General features: G+C 40.5%; 1 protein-coding gene across 2 annotated transcripts in view; it reads right to left on the reverse strand.

Annotated features, from left to right (window-relative positions):
- LOC149311003 (monofunctional C1-tetrahydrofolate synthase, mitochondrial-like) overlaps nt 1-18,171 on the reverse strand; it is a 185,099-nt gene that overhangs the window by 134,030 nt on the left and 32,898 nt on the right. For both annotated transcript variants that reach the window (XM_089530194.1, XM_089530195.1), the window contains 4 exons: nt 16,330-16,441; nt 7,457-7,548; nt 6,920-7,017; nt 1,419-1,592 (listed from right to left, as the gene is read on the reverse strand). In XM_089530194.1, coding sequence (XP_089386320.1) covers nt 1,419-1,592; nt 6,920-7,017; nt 7,457-7,548; nt 16,330-16,441 — 476 coding nt within the window. The remainder of the gene's footprint in view (nt 1-1,418; nt 1,593-6,919; nt 7,018-7,456; nt 7,549-16,329; nt 16,442-18,171) is intronic.

Raw genomic sequence — 18,171 nt, forward strand, 5'->3', positions numbered from 1 at the left:
TTATGCATGTAGTAAGAGGCAGCTACTGCCAACATTAGGGATGGGGAAGCAGTGAAATGTTAAAGAGGTAAAGCAGGTAAATCTGCAGAGAACATTATGATTTCAGGGATCTTTTAAACTGCTTTTCAGAATATTTTAACTTCCCAAGACAGTTTACAGTGATCAGCAAAGCAGGACAATATGCTGCTGCTCCTGTTGTTGCGTGCCATCAGGTTGATTCTGGTTTACAGTGACTCTGTCATAGGGTTTTCTTGGCAAGATGAAGGCCCTTTCCAGACAGGCCTTTGCGGCACCCCCGTCACGTGCTAGTGGTTGGCCGAGGGCACACCGCCCATACTGGCCTCACCCCTAGCACGTGACGAGGGCATCAAAATGGCGGTGCCCCATGCACATGGCCGCTGCCATTTTGACGCAATGGACGCTTAGCGTCCACACGTCACACCCCCATAAGGATGTGACGAGTGGTGCACTGTGACGTCCTTATGGCGCCGCAAGAAGAACCCGCTTTTTAAGGGTTCTTTTTGCTGTGCAAGGGAGCTGCACGGTTTGTCCGCTGCGGCTCCCTAGCACAGCAAAACAAGGTGTGGGCAGACCGCCCTTTTTGGGCGGTCTTTATTCTGTCTTATTTAGATAAGGTTTACAATTCAATTGTCTTCTTTTATGACTGAGAGAATATGACTTGCATCCTAGCCTCCCAGAATCCTAGTCCAACACTCAAACCACTGCACCATACTGGCTCTGTCAAAATGAGATGATAAGATCATAGAGAAACAGTGACATATTTAAGCACAAAATGAATGTACACAACCTCCACCTCCACCACCACAACAGCATATGAGCAGCACAACAACATATGAATTAATACATGATATGCTTTTAGAAAAGTGTGACTAAGGGGGAACATTCAAGCACTACATATACGTTGCATGCAATTGTGGGTAATAGAACCACAGCAGTGCCTCTGCCTCAAAAAAGAAGCTGTTTTGAGAGAGACTGATATGGAGTAGTAGGGAAATACTGAGGTGGGTGAGGTGGTTAGGTTTTTTCTTCCACCAGTCATTACACTACTTCACTTTGCACTCATAGACACACATTTGGGAAGCTGCTAAGGGCAGGGAATAATATGGGGCAGAGAAAGGGTTAAGGCTATGCCAAGCTGCTTCCTGTAGCACAGATCAACATTTAACGTTTGATGAGACTCAATAGAAAGATTAATGAGAGAAATTCAACAAAGTTGTTCCAGGCAGCACACATCACTAACTGAAGAAGGGAAGAAAGACAAATAAGGAGGAAGCATGAGGAAACACATTGTGGACCAAATTTGTGGACTAAAATCTGGAAACAATACCACTTAATAAATGCAAATGCAAATTGCACGTGTTATGTAAGAGAGTGTAATGAAAGAAAATACTTCTTACCCAGCAACCAACACATATTTTCCATCTGGCTGATCTTGCAACCGTTCCAGCAGGGACAAACGTACTTTGGCTTTGGTTTGGCCATAGATTTCAGTTTCATCTGTGAGCAACCCTATCTCCCTGGCAAGTACATCAATAGATTTTGGATTCTGTCCTCGGGAAATCTCAATATCGCTGCAAAAGAAAACAAATTGGATCTAGAAAATCTCTCAGTGGTCAAGTGTAAGAAGGCAAGCAACAGCAACCATCTTCCCCATCTCTGAAAGTACTATGTTCCTATAGGCAGATCATGATTCCCTCTTCAACTTCCAAATTATTGTGCATTCTTAGGTATTACTCAGTTATTCCTTGTTCAGTCTGTACAGAACTACAGAACAGCCAGAGATAATTAAAATAAGGCCTGTGTCATCAATAGATAAAGATGAATACAACAATCTAATTTTAAAGGAAAGACCACAGCTTAATAGTAGAGCATATGTTTTCCTGAAAAACTTCCTATCATGTGTGTGTGTTTGTGCTGCACATGCACATGCAAAAGAGAAAGGTTGCTGCCACACTGTAGAATTAATGCAGTTTGACACTACTTTAACTGTCATGGATCAATGCTACAGAATCCTGGGACCTATAGTTGGTTGTGGCACCAGAGCTCTCTGATAGACAGCTAAATATCTCACACAACTACAGATTCCAGAATTCCATAGCACTGAGCCACAGCAGTTAATGTGGTGTCAAACTGCATTAATTCTGCAGTGTGATGTAGCCAGAGACACATGTATGTATATGTAAAAAAAGAAATGTGAGAGGATATACCGAGTCACACCCAGTGCTTAATCTAACCTGTCATCAGTTAATTTTTTTTCTACTATGGCAATCCTGATCATGCGTAGGCCTTGGGGAGAAAAACCTTTTGGACTACACCTCCATGAATCTCCCAGCCACAATGGCCAGATATGTGTATGCAAGTAAAAGTTTATCATAACAGGCTAGGAAAAGTTAATAACAGCAGGGAAAGTCTGGTAGTAACTGATGCTGCAGAAGTGGCCAAGTGGGTAGAAATATCATGGATGAACACTAGAAGCTCAATACAGCAGTCCCATAATAGTATGATAAATATTTTTTTAATTAATGAGAGGTGAGGGTGGGGAAAATGTTGCAGATTTGGAGCATTTTATTACAGAATCTTTGGGGGATAAAACCACATAGATGTTACTACAATGTCTTTGGCAACGACTCTAATTAACACTCAGAGCTCACAGAGCGCCTAAAGCAGATGTTCACTGTTTCAATCTGTATGCTGTTTTCTCACCAGTTTTCAATGAATGACTCATTTGTTTCACTACAATACTGCATATTATTGAATAAGGATACTTTATATCTTCCATCTGGCCACCAGTGTTTCATTTCTGAATAAAACAGACAATTGTGAAGTTCCAATAGCCAAACAAACAGAAATCCTACCACATGTAAAATATTTACATATATTTTAATCTAACCTCATAATACAATATACATGTTGGCTTAATTTAAGTCCATTTTAAATTGTTATGCTTTCTGTTTTGATACACAGGGGAATGCACTTATTGGACCTGTATAAATTTCAAGATAACTGCCCTCCTTCCTATAGCCATCTGGAAATGTATGTGCTATTAGAAGTCTCTGACTCTAGAATGCAAATTGCCTGGAGAGAAGCCTTCCTTAATAGAACATTTTTGGTTTTAAATTATTTTATAATCTTTTAAAAATAAATTATGAAAACAAGACTTGACCATCTGCCTAGAGAAATTCTCAAACAGTCCCATATTAAGTTACAATGTCAGGGAAATAATCTTCTATCTCAGGAAAATACTATTGCCTCCAGAGTGGTTCATATACAGCTTTTCTGGAGGATCTCTCATGCTCCGATTATAGCTACAATGTGCTTCATGATGCAACACCATGCACAGATAATTTGATGAACTTTTCACCTCAAAATAGACAGAAAAAGCCTGCATGAATCCAGATGACATGTTTTGTTAATGGCTTTACTTCTCTGCCTTTCACCAGCAAAAGTGTCATGTCTGAAATGGTGCTCTTTATTCTCTCAAACCACCTGCCTATTGCCATTGGCATCACAATTCTAAAGTTGTTAAAGGTCAGACTTGATTGCTGAAAGGGAACTACATACCTAGCAAAAAGATTTATTATCTAAACCTATCCTAAAATGAAATTTTAAAAATGAATATTTCAACTTGCATCTTTTTGCTATCCTGGCTTCAGAGAAACAATTTTTTAAAAAAGAATTAAAGGAATTACTGTATTGTGAGCCCTCAGTATACATCTACTGTGTTGGGAAGGGTGCCAGTGATTTATTCTCTTTCCCTGACCAACTAAAATCAGTATTCTTCTCATGATCCTTGCTCTGAGAAGTACCTGGGACTCTGAAACAGGAGAAGGAATCAGCTAGATCTGAAAGATCTGTGCTGCAAGTCATGTAGATGCTGGACCCAGAATCAGCTCCTCAAAGCTGTTAGCCAAGAGCCTGAACTATGGCGCGTTACAGACCGCCTGAAAGCGGCGGTCTGCCGGTGCCGCCGGTTGCTCCGCAAGGGAGCTGCAGCTTCCATACCGCATAGCTCCCTTGCAAAGCAAAAAGAAGCCTGAAAATGGCGCTTCTTTTTGCGCCCCGGAAGTGGCACCGCAAGTGCCCAATGGCGCACTCGGCGTCACTTCTTCCACGTGACATGTGGATGCTATGCTCCTGCTACGTCAAAATGGTGGCGCCCGTGTGGAACGGGTGCCGCCATTTTGTACATACCCAGTACGTACTAGAGTTAGGGGTGTGCGTAAAGCACACCCTTTCCTAACCCTAGTACGTCCTGGGGACATACTTTAAGCCCGTCTGGAACGGGCCTAAGACACCCTGGGGCAGATTCCTCTGAAAATCCAGTCCTCAAATTTCTTCTTGCCTTTTCACCAGCACAGGCAACATGCAAGGAAGGAGTTAACAGAAGCAATGGTGTAAAAAGGCCAGAGAGCTAACTCCCAAAACACTTTGATCTTCATAAAGGCAGCAAAGCCTATGAGTAGTAGAGTTGCAGATCTTCTTGGAGGAACCTTTCAGGTTTGAGATTTTTAAAGCTCTCCAACCTAATCTGGCCCTACTTCCTGCCTACTTGACTAAGCCACACCTGAGACATCTATTTTCATACATTGTTCTGTGCTGGCCATAGACAATATAGGAGGAATTCCTACCAGTACCACCCTTGGAAGCCTAGCCATGCTTTAAAAAGTGTGGACCAAAATGTGTGGTGCTTAACTTTTGCTATGGACTTCTTCTCTTAAAAGCCTCAGCCAGCACAGCCAATGGTCATGCAGTCTAAAAGATGAGCTCCAAACAACTGAAAAGCCAAAGATTAACAGACACTGGCCTCAATGAACAAGTAAGACTACTTGGATTTGCTTTGTATTATGTGACCTGATTGGCATGAACTGGGTTAATGTTTTAAACTTTCTCCTGAAATAAACCTATAGGAAAACTACAATTCTTTTGTTCTACCCTTTTCTCCAAACTCACACACAAAACAAAAAATCTTTTGCAATCAGAAACTGTGGCAGCACCAACCAACAGAAAAATTCAGGCAGGGAGAAATAAACTTGTATCTCTAGCACTCACATGAATTCTCAACCCTTCCTTTAATTTTGGGGCCAACCTATGACTTGACTACGGCCAACTTGTGAACCCATCACTGAACAAACATTTCAGATTCAGTAGAGTGAAGCATATAAACACCCTGAATCCCTTGGTAGGAGGGGGACATAAAAAAATGGAATGAATTAATAAAATAAAATTAAAAAAAAAATGGACATTTAACATCTAAAAGGACTAGTTAATGCTTCTCTTCTTTTTCTTTTAGACAAAGGTGTTTTATCACACGGAGGTTTTTGCAGCTCAGATCCGGGGTGACTCCTGGTTCAGCTATGCGAATTCACATTATAAATGTGAATGCTTTATCACACCTGGTTGCCCTTCAGTTGCCCTTCCGAATCAAGGAGAAACGAATCCAAGGCAAGTCATGTGATGCAGATTGAAGCAAAGCGGAGTGAGTGCAAATTGTATTACCACACCAGTGGGATTCAATGATTCGAATCGGCACCCTTGCACATGCTCAGTGGGGGTCTGAACGCATCGTGACCTTGTACATTTCTGAGGTGAAAAGGGGCGCAAGTTCTTGTTCCCTGTTTTGCGTAATTGTCAGTGCAACTGCTGGAGTCCAACAACCCTTGTCAGCAACTCAAACGAGTCCTAGGGTTAAATCAGACCCTTTTAGCAGAGCTGGCAAATTTCCAGAAGCCGAAGCGTGGCTCCCAGAGTCCAATTGGGATGACAGCAACTGGATGTCTTCCAGGAACTGCAGCAATGCAGGAACCTCCAGGGACACACAGCAAACCGATGCTGTAGCTTCTTCTGATAAACCACCAGAGAAACAAAAGTCCCCAAAGTGCTCTTTATTCACAGTGCTATAATACAAAACTAGATCTCTATAACTCCACAACATACCAATCCAAACCGACACCACACCCTTGCAACCCCTGGGTTTATATAGTCTCCAGACCATGTGGTCTCCCAAACCCAGTGAGTTCAGGTGTGTAGCCATGTCATGTGTCTCCTGTGCAATCCAGACACATGTTTCATCATCCATGGCTACGTGCACTTGGACATTGAAGTGTCCTTGGCCCAATGAGCATCAGCTGTGGGTGATCAGCCTTGCCACTGTGCTGAATGCTCATGGCCAAACACACACACACACACACACACACACACACATCAAGCATTTCCCTGTGTGCTGTGTTTTAACCCTTCAAATCCTGACAGTAATTGCGTGATTGCATGAATATTTGCCTTGTCAATTTTTCGGTGTCTTCTTCATCCCCCTTTTTTTATTTTCCCTTCCATTTCAGCAATTTCAACGCACACATAGATAGATAGATAAGATGATAGACAGATAGATAGACAGATATACATATCTGTATATTCACATTCACGCACATACACACATATATATATATTCCCCAAAAATGAGTTGCCCTGAAAGTGAAAGGACCATCAAAAGGAAATGGGGGGAAATTGCAGCGCCGCATCATAGGAAATTTGCAACCCGGGAGGTTTGTGGTAATGTACCAGAGCAGAAGCAAAGTTGCATTCCACACCAGACCAATTTGGAGTGAAATCGAAGTGAGCTTGGAAGCGATTTCTGTGAATTCGCTCGTTACCGATTTTGCCAAAATGAGGGGTCACTCTGGAAGCGCCATGGAAGGAGCCCCCATAGAAAGGAATTGTGTGTGATAACACATCACGTTATCGCGTGAATTTGCATCATTGGACCCACAGTCACATCGGATCTGATCTGCAAAAAGCTGCAAAAACCTCCATGTAATAAGGCTCAAAGAAAAAAATCTGAACACTTCTGAGACAGATGTGATTAGGCTTAGTTTAAAATCTGAAGCATTTTTTTGTATCCTACCTGGGAACAGGTGAAAGGGGTTGTAGTTTCAAGCAACGGAGATTCCATTTCTTATATTGCTGGTCTTGTATCAGTCTCTCAGTGATCTTTATCAAATTCTTTTAGGAACAGAAAAGAAAAACCAAGGCCATAATACATTATAGTCAGTACAATATTCTCTTGCTCACATTTTCTAGACCATTTCAGTCAGTTTTTAGTTTACGATTTTTTTTCTTACAGGTGACAGGTCATACTAGTGCACATACATACTGATTAACTGAAAGCACAAGAAAAAAATCATGATGCAGCTACACAACTGATAAGCCATATGAAAGATCAATGCAAACTGAATACTACACTAAACTGTACACGTGCAGCAATTCTCAAAACCTAAGGCAGTACCAGCCAATTGAGAAATTCAGACAGGGAAAAATTAATTTGCATCTCCAGTCACCTCATGTATCTCTAGCCATCTCCTTTCCTTTAATTATGTGTTGGATTACATTCAGGGCTGTTTTCTGTTCTGTATTTCAAGAGTAACAAAATAGTCTAACTAACCTGCATACATATGGCCACTGACAGCTGACCTATAGCCTCATTTGGAGTGCGGTTGTTGGGCCCTGTAGGATGTTCACCAGAACCATTCTGTCCTATAAAATAAAAGTAGAGAATCAAACACAATGAATGAGGAAATACAGATGTGACTGTGCAACAAGAAGAAAACTGTCACTGTTACCGTTATTACTACTAACTGTATGAGAAAGCATACCACTTGGTTTAAGTATAAGTATTAGAGAAAGAATACACAGGTGTACCTAAGTTAACAAAGATATGCCCAGTTAAACCAAAAGAAACTCAACTACAGAGGGCAAATTTGTGTAAAATTGTATGAGAAAAGCACATTGTCTAAGGGCAGGAAGGAATGGACACAAAGCACAGAAGAACTCTGACTTACTAACTGGCTGCCAAATGTCTTTCATCCACATAACACTGATAAGAAACGATACTGTGATGCCAAATCCACATACTGAAGAGATTTACAGATGTAAGGCTCTCTGAATACACAATTGGGAAAATAAAGTTTGTAAGAATCAGACACTTACTAAGAAGTATGTAAACTGAGAGCCAAACCATATGTTATCTAAGAAATCCATGATCTTCCAGTTTCTGTTTTCTTGTCTAACAGTAGGCTCTGAATAAAGACCTGTGTGCTTCCCCCATGAGTGTGCATGTGGTGGGGAGGGGGGTGCATCAAGGAACTGGCACTGAGCAAAGTGTTAATCCACCCTACAATCCCAAGTCCAAATTCCCACCACTGCTACCATCATGATGACTGCTTTTCAGAATCAAATCCCTTATTGTAATTTGGCTTTTTCTAACATTTGCAGGAACCTTTAGATATACAGTGTGATCCTCTTATCTGTAGGGGCTATATTCTCACACATACCATGGATAGTGAATGATACTTATACCTATATTTCCAAAGAGGTTGGCCATAGAGTCATGCTGGAGGACCTCCTAGAGAGACTATACTTTTTCAGATCTGGGTTGAAACTGCAGGTACTGGCTCTGTGGATATGGGAGTTGTACTGTATAAGTTTCTGACAATTTAAGTGCCACACAACAGCCAAGCCTATGTGCATCATTAAAGTGGTCTTGAAGTGGTCAAGTTCCCAAAGACTGATGATCCCAGTGTTATGTTTCACTAATGGAGTTTGGAAAATAGATCAAAAGTTCATTTTCACTATATGTGAATGTGGGCACTTCTACAGAGGAGCTTCAGACATGCTGCCCAAGAGTCTGTGTTGTTCCAAAGGATACAGTCTAAATTGTAGAATTATAAAACCATGGAGTTGGAAAAAACCACAAGGTCCATCCAGTCCAACCCCCTGCCATGCAGGAACTCTCAATCAAAGCATTCCCGACATCTGCCAGGAACATAGATAACGCTCAAAATGCCCACACCTGCTTTATTAAGTGGAAGCTTTTCCCTGTAACTGGGGGGAAATTTGCAAATGATGGCCTAATTGCAATGATGCCAACCAGCAAATTTAACCATGAGGGTAGCTATGAATTGACCCATCAAAAGGTCTGTCATGAGCAGTGATCCAATTCTGAAGTGTCCTCCCTGATGGCCAGGTGAGAGTGAGGCCCTGTATGGCATGGCAACGGGGCTGGGCATAGCATCCTCACAACGCATGACTGACTCTGCCCCGTCAGGGTGCCCTGATGCCTTGTGCCACTCCACACTGTATATGTATGGCTAAGAGAAAGTTATCCATGCAAATGTCCCTCTCAGCATGCCAGCCAATGTGATATAGAAGGTGATACTGTACTTATGTCTTGTTTCTGAGCTTCTCATAGACAACAGGCTGGCCACTATATGAAAAGAACCCTGGACTAGATAGTCTGGCCCAGCATAGCTTTTATTATGTTTTCATGTTGCCTCACCATGACAAGCTACTTTTAAAATTCCAAGGAAGCTTCAAAAACAATTTGTGGCACCAAGCCTAAGGTTCAAGGAGAAAAAAAAAAATCAAGTCACCCTTTGTGAGTTCTTGGATGTACCTGAAAGAACTCTTCCAATTACTGCTGTAAAGTACGTTGGACATGAATTGTAACAGATAAAACTTTCATTCTCTCCTTGACATTTACTTTCTCGGTGACTGAACAGAGCAACCTGGTTCTAGTTTACAAACAAAATGTAACTAACATCTCAATATAAGCTACACATCTCAGACTATATTAAAATTCTGCAAATGTATTTTACATCTTTAAACTTTTGGAAAATTTAATGAAACCAGCAAATCACTCTTTCTAACATATCCCCCTTTCTAACCACTTTCTGATTAGAAAAATACAGAGTGTCACTAGACATTCTGCAGAGTTTCTTACACTAACCAGGAAATCAGAAAACTTTGGGTTCTTCTGAAAAACCATGTAGTAAAGAGTGCTCATTATGGAATATGCATGAGAAGGCCATGGTTCAAATTTTCCTTTTATGCCTGAATGATAACTGGACAGCTGAGCAGCATATCTTCACTTTTTATATGAAGCTATGTCAAAGGGCTATTGCAAGGACAAATTAAAAATGTTCTGTAAAGTCGAAAATCTGTAGCAATTACAAATGATTGAAGGAACAAATAACTATGGTTACAGTTTAGCTCCTCCCGCCCCTCCCGATAGGATTCATTAAGAGGACAACGCACAGGGCCAGAGTCAAAGTAAATTTTCATGTTGCATCCTATTCTGCCTCTGTATAGCCAGAATAGAAAGACTGCCTTTAGTCTCTGCACTAAATAAAATCCACACCTTCAAATATTGCACATATGAAAACTGGAACATGTGTGGCCGAATAATATCCATGTGTGGTCAAGCTGGCAAAGGTTATTAAGGAGGAAGAACATGCAAGCTAGGAAAAGATGCAATAGTTTGATTTTGCCTGAGCCTACTGGGAAGGGCAAGGTTCCATCCTTTCTGTCTTCTCTTAACTGATAAGTCAATATAGTGGAAACAACTTTGAATTCAGCTTCCAGCAACTGACCCATACTGAGGACAAAGGGCAAATAAAGATATTTTTAAAGCATGTAAAAACGGGGAGTGACAGGACTAATCAGGACTGCCCCTGCCAAACCAGGACAGTTGGATGGTATGGAAATAATTCCCTAATTGCTTTAAGTTTCATAGAGTTGGAAGAGACCCCCAAGGGCTATCCACTCCAACCCCCTGACATGCTGGAACTCACAATCAAAACACCCCTGACAGATGGCCATCCAGCCTCTATTTAAAAACCTCCAAAGGAGAAGACTCCACCACACTCAGAGGGAGAGTGTTCCAGGTTCTGCTCTAACGATTCCCACTGGAAGGAAATAGAAGTTCCCCTCTTTTAAAACCTGTTATTTCCCATTATCTTTTGTATCCAAGCAAAATAAGAGAGATTGCATGTAAGTTTGCAAAGCAGAAGAGCAACTCTTCCTTCATGTGCTAGATGACTCCTACTGAAGGCCAGGAAACGTATAAGAAAAGACCACATATTAGCATGTCTCTGCTTGAAAGTACATCTTGAATAAACACTGTAAAATAAGTGAGACGTGCTACATCAGAGCAAGGTCCTTTCTGGCCTACTCACAGTGCCCAAGAAGATATGTATGGGAAGTCTGCAAGCAAGACATGAGGACAATGTTGTTGTTGTTGTTTGCCTTCAGGTTGTTTCCAATTTATAGCACCCTCCAAATTAATATTCCTCAACAAATGGTATTGACTGGTGGTGGAAGTAAGATAAAGGCGTGATAACCTATAGCTATTTGTGGCTCAAAAGCCTGTGGTCTGAACAACTATCATCAAAATAAAATTTGTTGTTATGCCTTCGAGTTGACTTCAACATATGGCAACAGTATCATAAGGTTTTTTGTTTCTTTGCTTGTTTGTTTGCAAGATTCATTCAGAAGAGACAGAATGATTTGCCCAAGATTGCTCAGTGGGTTTCCATAGCAGCACACGGATTTTTACCTTGGTCTCCTGGGTCTTAGTTGAACACTCAGACTACTACACCACTAGTGACAAAATTGCATGCTCTTTAGGGGAAAAAGCCTGTTTAATTCATGCTGTTAGAAACTGGTTGGGCATGCATGGAATTTTAGTCTTATTCACCCTTGCAATACTTCTTAAATATTGCTGGACGACAATTCTTAACTTTTGGTAGAAAGATTATCAAGCCATTAAAAAGAGATTACGTAGCAAACACTAAACATACCATTAAAATAAAATAAAAAATCAAAATTCTTTCAATTGTGTTCATCCTTCAAACCCAGTCTTCTGGACAAGTTCAATTTAGATTAGAACTGGGATTGCTCTGCTGGAAATTAAAACACAGTGTACCATAACCATAAACTGACTATGGCTGAAATGATGCCATGCTGGCATCTCAGTCAGAACAATATGAAAGCAGAAGGTCCTAACCAAGTTGTTCTTTCCTCTCCCTGCCTCCCAAACCATTGTTTCTTCCACCTATTTGATTTTCACCATTTCCGAGACCTTTGAAGCATTGCTTAGCAGAAGATTGAGCTAGATCAATGTAAGGTACTGCACTTAGGGCGAAAAAATGAAATGCACAGATATAGGATGGGGGACACTTGGCTTAAGAAGACAACATGTGAAAGGGATCTAGGAGTCCAAGTAGACCACAAATTGAACATGAGTCAACAGTGCGATGCGGCAGCTAACAAGGCCAATGTGATTTTAGGCTGCATCAATAGAAGTATAGTGTCTAGATCAAGGGAAGTAATAGTGCCACTATATTCTGCTCTGGTCAGGCCCCACCTGGAATATTGTGTCCAGTTCTGGGCACCACAATTAAAAAAAGGACATTGAGAAACTGGAGCATGTCCAAAGGAGGGTGACTAAAATGGTGAAAGGTCTGGAAACCTTGCCCTATGAGGAACAACTCAGGGAGCTGGGGATGTTTAGCCTGGAGAAGAGAAGGTTAAGAGGTGATATGATAGCCCTATTTAAATACTTGAAGGGATGTCATATTGAGGAGGGAGCAAGCTTGTTTTCTGCTGCTCCAGAGACTAGGATCCAGAGCAATGGATGCAAGCTGCAGGAAAAGAGATTCCACCTCAACATTAGGAGGAATTTCCTGACAGCAAGGGCTGTTCGACAGTGGAACACACTTCCTAGGAGTGTAGTGGAGTCTCCCTCCTTGGAGGTCTTCAAACGGAGGCTGGATGGCCGTCTTTCGGGGATGGTTTGATCTGGATTTCCTGCATGGCAGGGGGTTGGACTGGATGGCCCTTGTGGTCTCTTCCAACTCTATGATTCTAGATTGTACTTTCAGTCAGAAGAGCAAACAGTTATTGCTAGAAGTGACCAGGGGCCCCTCCAGAGAGGAAAAGCATGCCAGGAAATTCTGGTATGTATTGATGTACGTTTCATTATTTAAAAACAGTGACAGTAATATCCAAATGATGATTCTATTGTCCTGGACTAATTCTGGCAATTATTCTGAGACAGTGACATTTATTTATTTATTTATTAAAAATATCCTCTTTTTTCCCCCTTTTTTCCTTTGAATTTTTCTTTGAGTGAAATTTGTTTATGGCCTTTATGTATCACCTCTCAGCCCACTAGGGCTCCTGAGGAGAGGTACAACAGATAAAAACTTTTAAAACAAACTAAAAACAGTTCAATTAAAAAAAAATCAGACTGATTAAGCAGCCAAGGAAATTTCAAAAACCAAAGGCCATCTGGAACAGTAATCTCTTAGCTGGCCCCCAGAAGCTCAGAAGAACTTCCCTTGGTAGGGAGTTCCACGGTCAATGCAAGGCCTAAAGACAAAGACCTGTCAAGGAAGAAAGTGTTGAGGCAGGCTTACTGATGAACATTAAAAAAAATCAAGACCATGGAAAATTTACAGTAATTCGAAGTAGAGGATGAGGAAACTGAAATAGTTTAAAAAGTTCCCATACCTTATATCAGTCATTAAACAGAATGGAGGGTATAGCCAAGAAAACAGATGGAGATTAGGACTAGGAAAGGCAGCTATGAAAGAATTATACATGCTCCTGCAGTGCAAAGATATACAACTAAACACTAAAGTTAAGATTGTCCATACCATCATATTTTCCATCACTACGTATGGGTATGAGACCTGGACAGTGAAGAAAAGCGATTGGAAGAAAATCAACCCACATGAAATGTGGTACTGGAGAAGAATTCTGCCTTATACTGTGTATGGATAAAAAGACAAACAAATGGGTCCCAGAACAAATCAAGCTTGAACTCTGCCTAGGAGCCAAAATGACCAATCTAAGGATGTCATACTTTAGCCACATAATGAGAAGGCATGACTCAGTAAAAAAGATTATTATGCTTGGAAAGGTGGAGGGCAGTAAGGAGAGGAAGACTGCATACAAGATGGATAGATGCAATCAAGGAAGACATAGCACTGAGTCTGCAAGACCCAACAACTGTAGAGTTGTTGAGGATAGGGATATGTCTCATTCACAGGGTCACCTTGAGCTGGGGTTGACTTAAAGACAGTTAACAACTACAAGAAGAAGATCAAAACTAGAACCTTGAGTTGAAACAAATTGGAAGCCAGTGCAGTTCTGATGCTTATATGGTCTCTAATATGCATACCTGACAACAATCTGGCTGCCACATTTTGCACTATTTGCAGATTTCAAACACCTTTCAAAGACACTCTCACACAGTCTGCTCAGTGAGATGGAACTTTTACACTTTAACTTCATAAATCTATTTAAAATAAATAAATAGGCGATGACTTTCTTCTTCAGCAAGTCATGCCCCAGGTTTTTGTTTTTGTTTTAAAAACCCACTTTGCTGGAGCCATGGCACTGATCCCCCCCAAAAAATGCTACAAACAGTCCTGCTCGCCCCAAAAATGGAATGAGTGGAAACAAAAGCAAGAACAACTGGCAAAACCCGGTAAAACCCAATGAGCCATATCATGGGGACTCACACTTTTTAGACTAATCTGGAAGCTCCCTAGAGTAGAGAATTTATGCAGGTGTTAGTAGTATCATTGAGCAAAGTCCATTGAACAGAGTATTATGCCTGAAACAGCATCAGGTCACCTGAAAATTCAATGATGATTCATTCATTAACGCATGCAAGTTATCACGTGACCTTTCAACATTCAAGTGACTGAAGATATGCAGAGCTCCCATCCCAAGTCTGGGGAAGACTAAGAGAACAAGACTCAAAACATACTTGGCCTTCATCAATAACCAACAAAAACAGCCAGTCAATGATACTGCTAGCAGAGTACTAGTAACATGTGGACAATTTTCCTGAACACACATAATGATGAATTGGTTCCTCTTCCTCATTCCAAATTCAATGTTCAGATCTTCATTTGGACTGCCCTTTACTTTATACAGTATCTCCATTAACAAGGCCAGTCTGGGGGCAGTCAGGTATCACATCCTCACGACTTATGCCCAACTCTGCCCCACCAGGGTGCTCTGATGTTGCATGCCGCTCCACACGGTGTGCGGCATCATGATGTACCTCCGGCAATGCGTCCAGACAACACAGCACTGAAGGAGCACCATATAGCTGTGCTGCCATGCCTATAGCGCTCTTTCGAAAGTGCAAAAATGAGCCATTTTTTGCTGCTCCTTTTTGTGCCCTTGAAAGGCCAAATTGGGGTCATGGTGTAAGGTTGCCACGGCCCCAATCTGGCTAGGAAAGGTGTAGATGCAGGCTGCCCCTTTGGGGCGGTCTGTCAAGCCTCTAAATCATTAAACAAATATCCTTGATCACTGTAAAGTAAAATAGGACAACCCTATACCCACTTACTCAGGAGTGGGACCACTTCAACTCAATGAGATTTAGATTTACATTACAGGATTGTCCTGTTTGAGATCAAGTCACTGACCAAGTATAAATGGAATGAATGTGTTACCAAACTTTATTAATCATGCAAAGAGAATTCAGTTGTTTTATGATGTCAAAGTTGTATATAGCTTAAGGCTCTTTACATTCTTCAAGAAATAAATACATAGATATGTAACCTGTGCATTAAGTGAAACAGAAGAAGCCAAGAAAAAGTGATGACAAAATTGTTCAGTGGCCATTGTTGAAATGAAGCAACATTTTAAGTGTTATGACCTCACAGACACTAAGCAAACAGAGCATTCATAAAACCTAGGTAACACCAGATATCTTTTGTATTTGGTGTGGTGGAGGAATGTCAAATAAACAAAACTTTAATATAATATACATATTTTTAAAAATAAAAGTGAACTGAAAGATTCTTTGGATGACATGGTTCCCATCATACAACAGCAATAGGTATATCAATAAATATAATGCAATTAACTAAGTGCATTCTTTTTTAGTAGGATATGTGTTTAATACATATGCACATATTTAATACACATAGTTTTCCCTATGAAACAATATATGTATACACATGCACACACATATTCATCTATATTTAATAACTATAGCAAGAGAGAATGTTTCTGCTGTTCTTTTTCAGCTGACTCAAAGAAACAGGCTATTGCAAAAACATATGTAAGAAGGCACATGGATAGTGTGCAGGCCATAAACAAAACAGATTTCTCTTATTTGTGAACTTGTGAACTGCAAAAAAAACCAAAAAACCAACCCAATATCTTCTGGCCTTGCAATCTGTTGGAGAACATTTTTCATATGTTAACAGTAGGTCACATTGCACTGGCATAGCAGGGATTGCTATGCCTGTTCCTACACCCAATAAATATTATTCTAAAGGTCACTAAAAACCAAGACAGGACTAGGACAAGAATAACACATTCATGAGTTATGCCTGAGTCCTTAGATGTTCCTGTATCAACAGAAAAGTAGTTGGCACAAACTGAAGAGGAACTCAAAATGGCTAACATAAGTATGTAGAAATATGATTTTTACTTTATACTCACCCCATAAAATGTCATGTGAACAATCTACTGTGGTTATGTCAGGATTCATCCAAGTAACTGGAATCTCTTTAGGTTTGGTACTGCCCACTACCACCATATCAGCATCATGAAGCTATAGGGGGAAATCACACAAGAGAAAATACTTGGCTATGTTTCCAGATGAGTACAGAATATGCAGTGCTGATGCTATGCCTAATTCAGTAATCAGAAAACCAAGTACATAAAATTTTTAATATTAAGAATATGGACATCACTTTGCAAAACATTTCAGTCAGATAATTTTCTTCACTTTTATCAAATTACTTTTTCAGGCTGTAAAATAATAATAAAAACTGTGGATTTCATACATAATATAAAATGCTGACTGTTATTATTATATTATCGCATGTCTTCATGACATCACTGACTTATAGAGACCCTTAGGTGAACCTATCTCAGGGTTTTCTTTGCAAGATTTATTCTATGGAGGTTTGTCATTGTCCTACTCTGAGGCTGAGAGAGTGTGACATGCCCAAGGTTAATCAGTAGATATCCATGGCCAAGGAGGAAACTGAATCCTGGTCATCAGAGTCCTAATCCAATACTCAAGACACAACATCACACTTGTTTGTACTGACAGTTATACACCATTGTCTTTCATCTCTTTTCTGAGCACAGAGAACTTAGTAATGGTTATTAACTATAGTGGTTATTAACTAAGAAATTAACTATTTTTAAAAAAAGTCTTCAATCCCACAGATAAAGTGCACACTAATACCATTGTGTGACATTTTTCTACAAAAATTAGCCAGATTGTGTGACTTCCGGAAATACAGTATATATGTTGGAAATCTATTCTGCCCTGAGACAAAAGCACAGTTCTTCTGAAGATTTTCTGTGGCTTTTCTGGGATAAGTGTCAGCCACAGATTCAGGTGAAATGTCAGGAAAAAATTATTCCATAACATGGTCATATAACCTGGAAAATCCACAAAAAACTATAGACGCTGGCCGTGAAAGCCTTTGACTTCACGCTGGAGATCTCTACAGGGAGAAACTGTTCCAAGACACCCAGAGACTGGAAAAACTACATACCAAGGGAGTACATCTACTCTGTTCATTAGCCTTTTTGTTACACTGCAAAGATACAAAACCCATACCACATTTTCTCACAGCAAAAAGAACTTCAAAATCCCCATAGGCCAATCATATCCACAACTGAATGGAACATGCACTATTACAGCAGAGAATACACATCACACACAAAGAACTGGCTTACACAAACACGGAGCTGCTATCCCTCCACCTCAGCATGAGTCAAAAGATGAACACCCAAGACTGTGACAAAATTGACAACCTCACCCACCCTCTGAAGATGCCTGCCACAGATGCAGTTGAAACATCGGGAATAAATTCTTCCAGAATGCGGCCACATAGTCTGAAGAACCTACAGAAAACCATGGATGCTGGCTGTGAAAGCCTTCGACTTCATATTCTTCTAAAGATTTTTATTTTTAAATATCTCCCTTTTAATCTATTCCAATTACACATTTGATGGCTAGAATCATATGGCGGTTCGAGTGGTGACCTTGGGCAAGTAAGATGGGGACAACGTTTCCCTCCTCCAGTCTGCTGGGACATCTCCTGTTCTCCAGGAGTTCTCAAAGATTATTGCCAATGGCTCCGATATTACATTGCATTTCTTTTAATACTCTTGGATGTAGTTCATCTGGTCTTGGAGACTTGTATTCATTTAGATTAACAAGGCATTCTTGTACTATCTCTTTACTTATTCTGTGTTGAAATTCCCCTATTCTGTCCTCTGCTCCATTTTCCTCAGGTTGAGCACCCTTTTCCTTTTCTG

The sequence above is a fragment of the Sceloporus occidentalis genome, unplaced genomic scaffold (assembly GCF_023333645.1).
Source record: "Sceloporus occidentalis isolate IW3139 unplaced genomic scaffold, rSceOcc1.0.p SCAF_6, whole genome shotgun sequence".
In the NCBI taxonomy this organism is placed as follows: domain Eukaryota; kingdom Metazoa; phylum Chordata; class Lepidosauria; order Squamata; family Phrynosomatidae; genus Sceloporus; species Sceloporus occidentalis.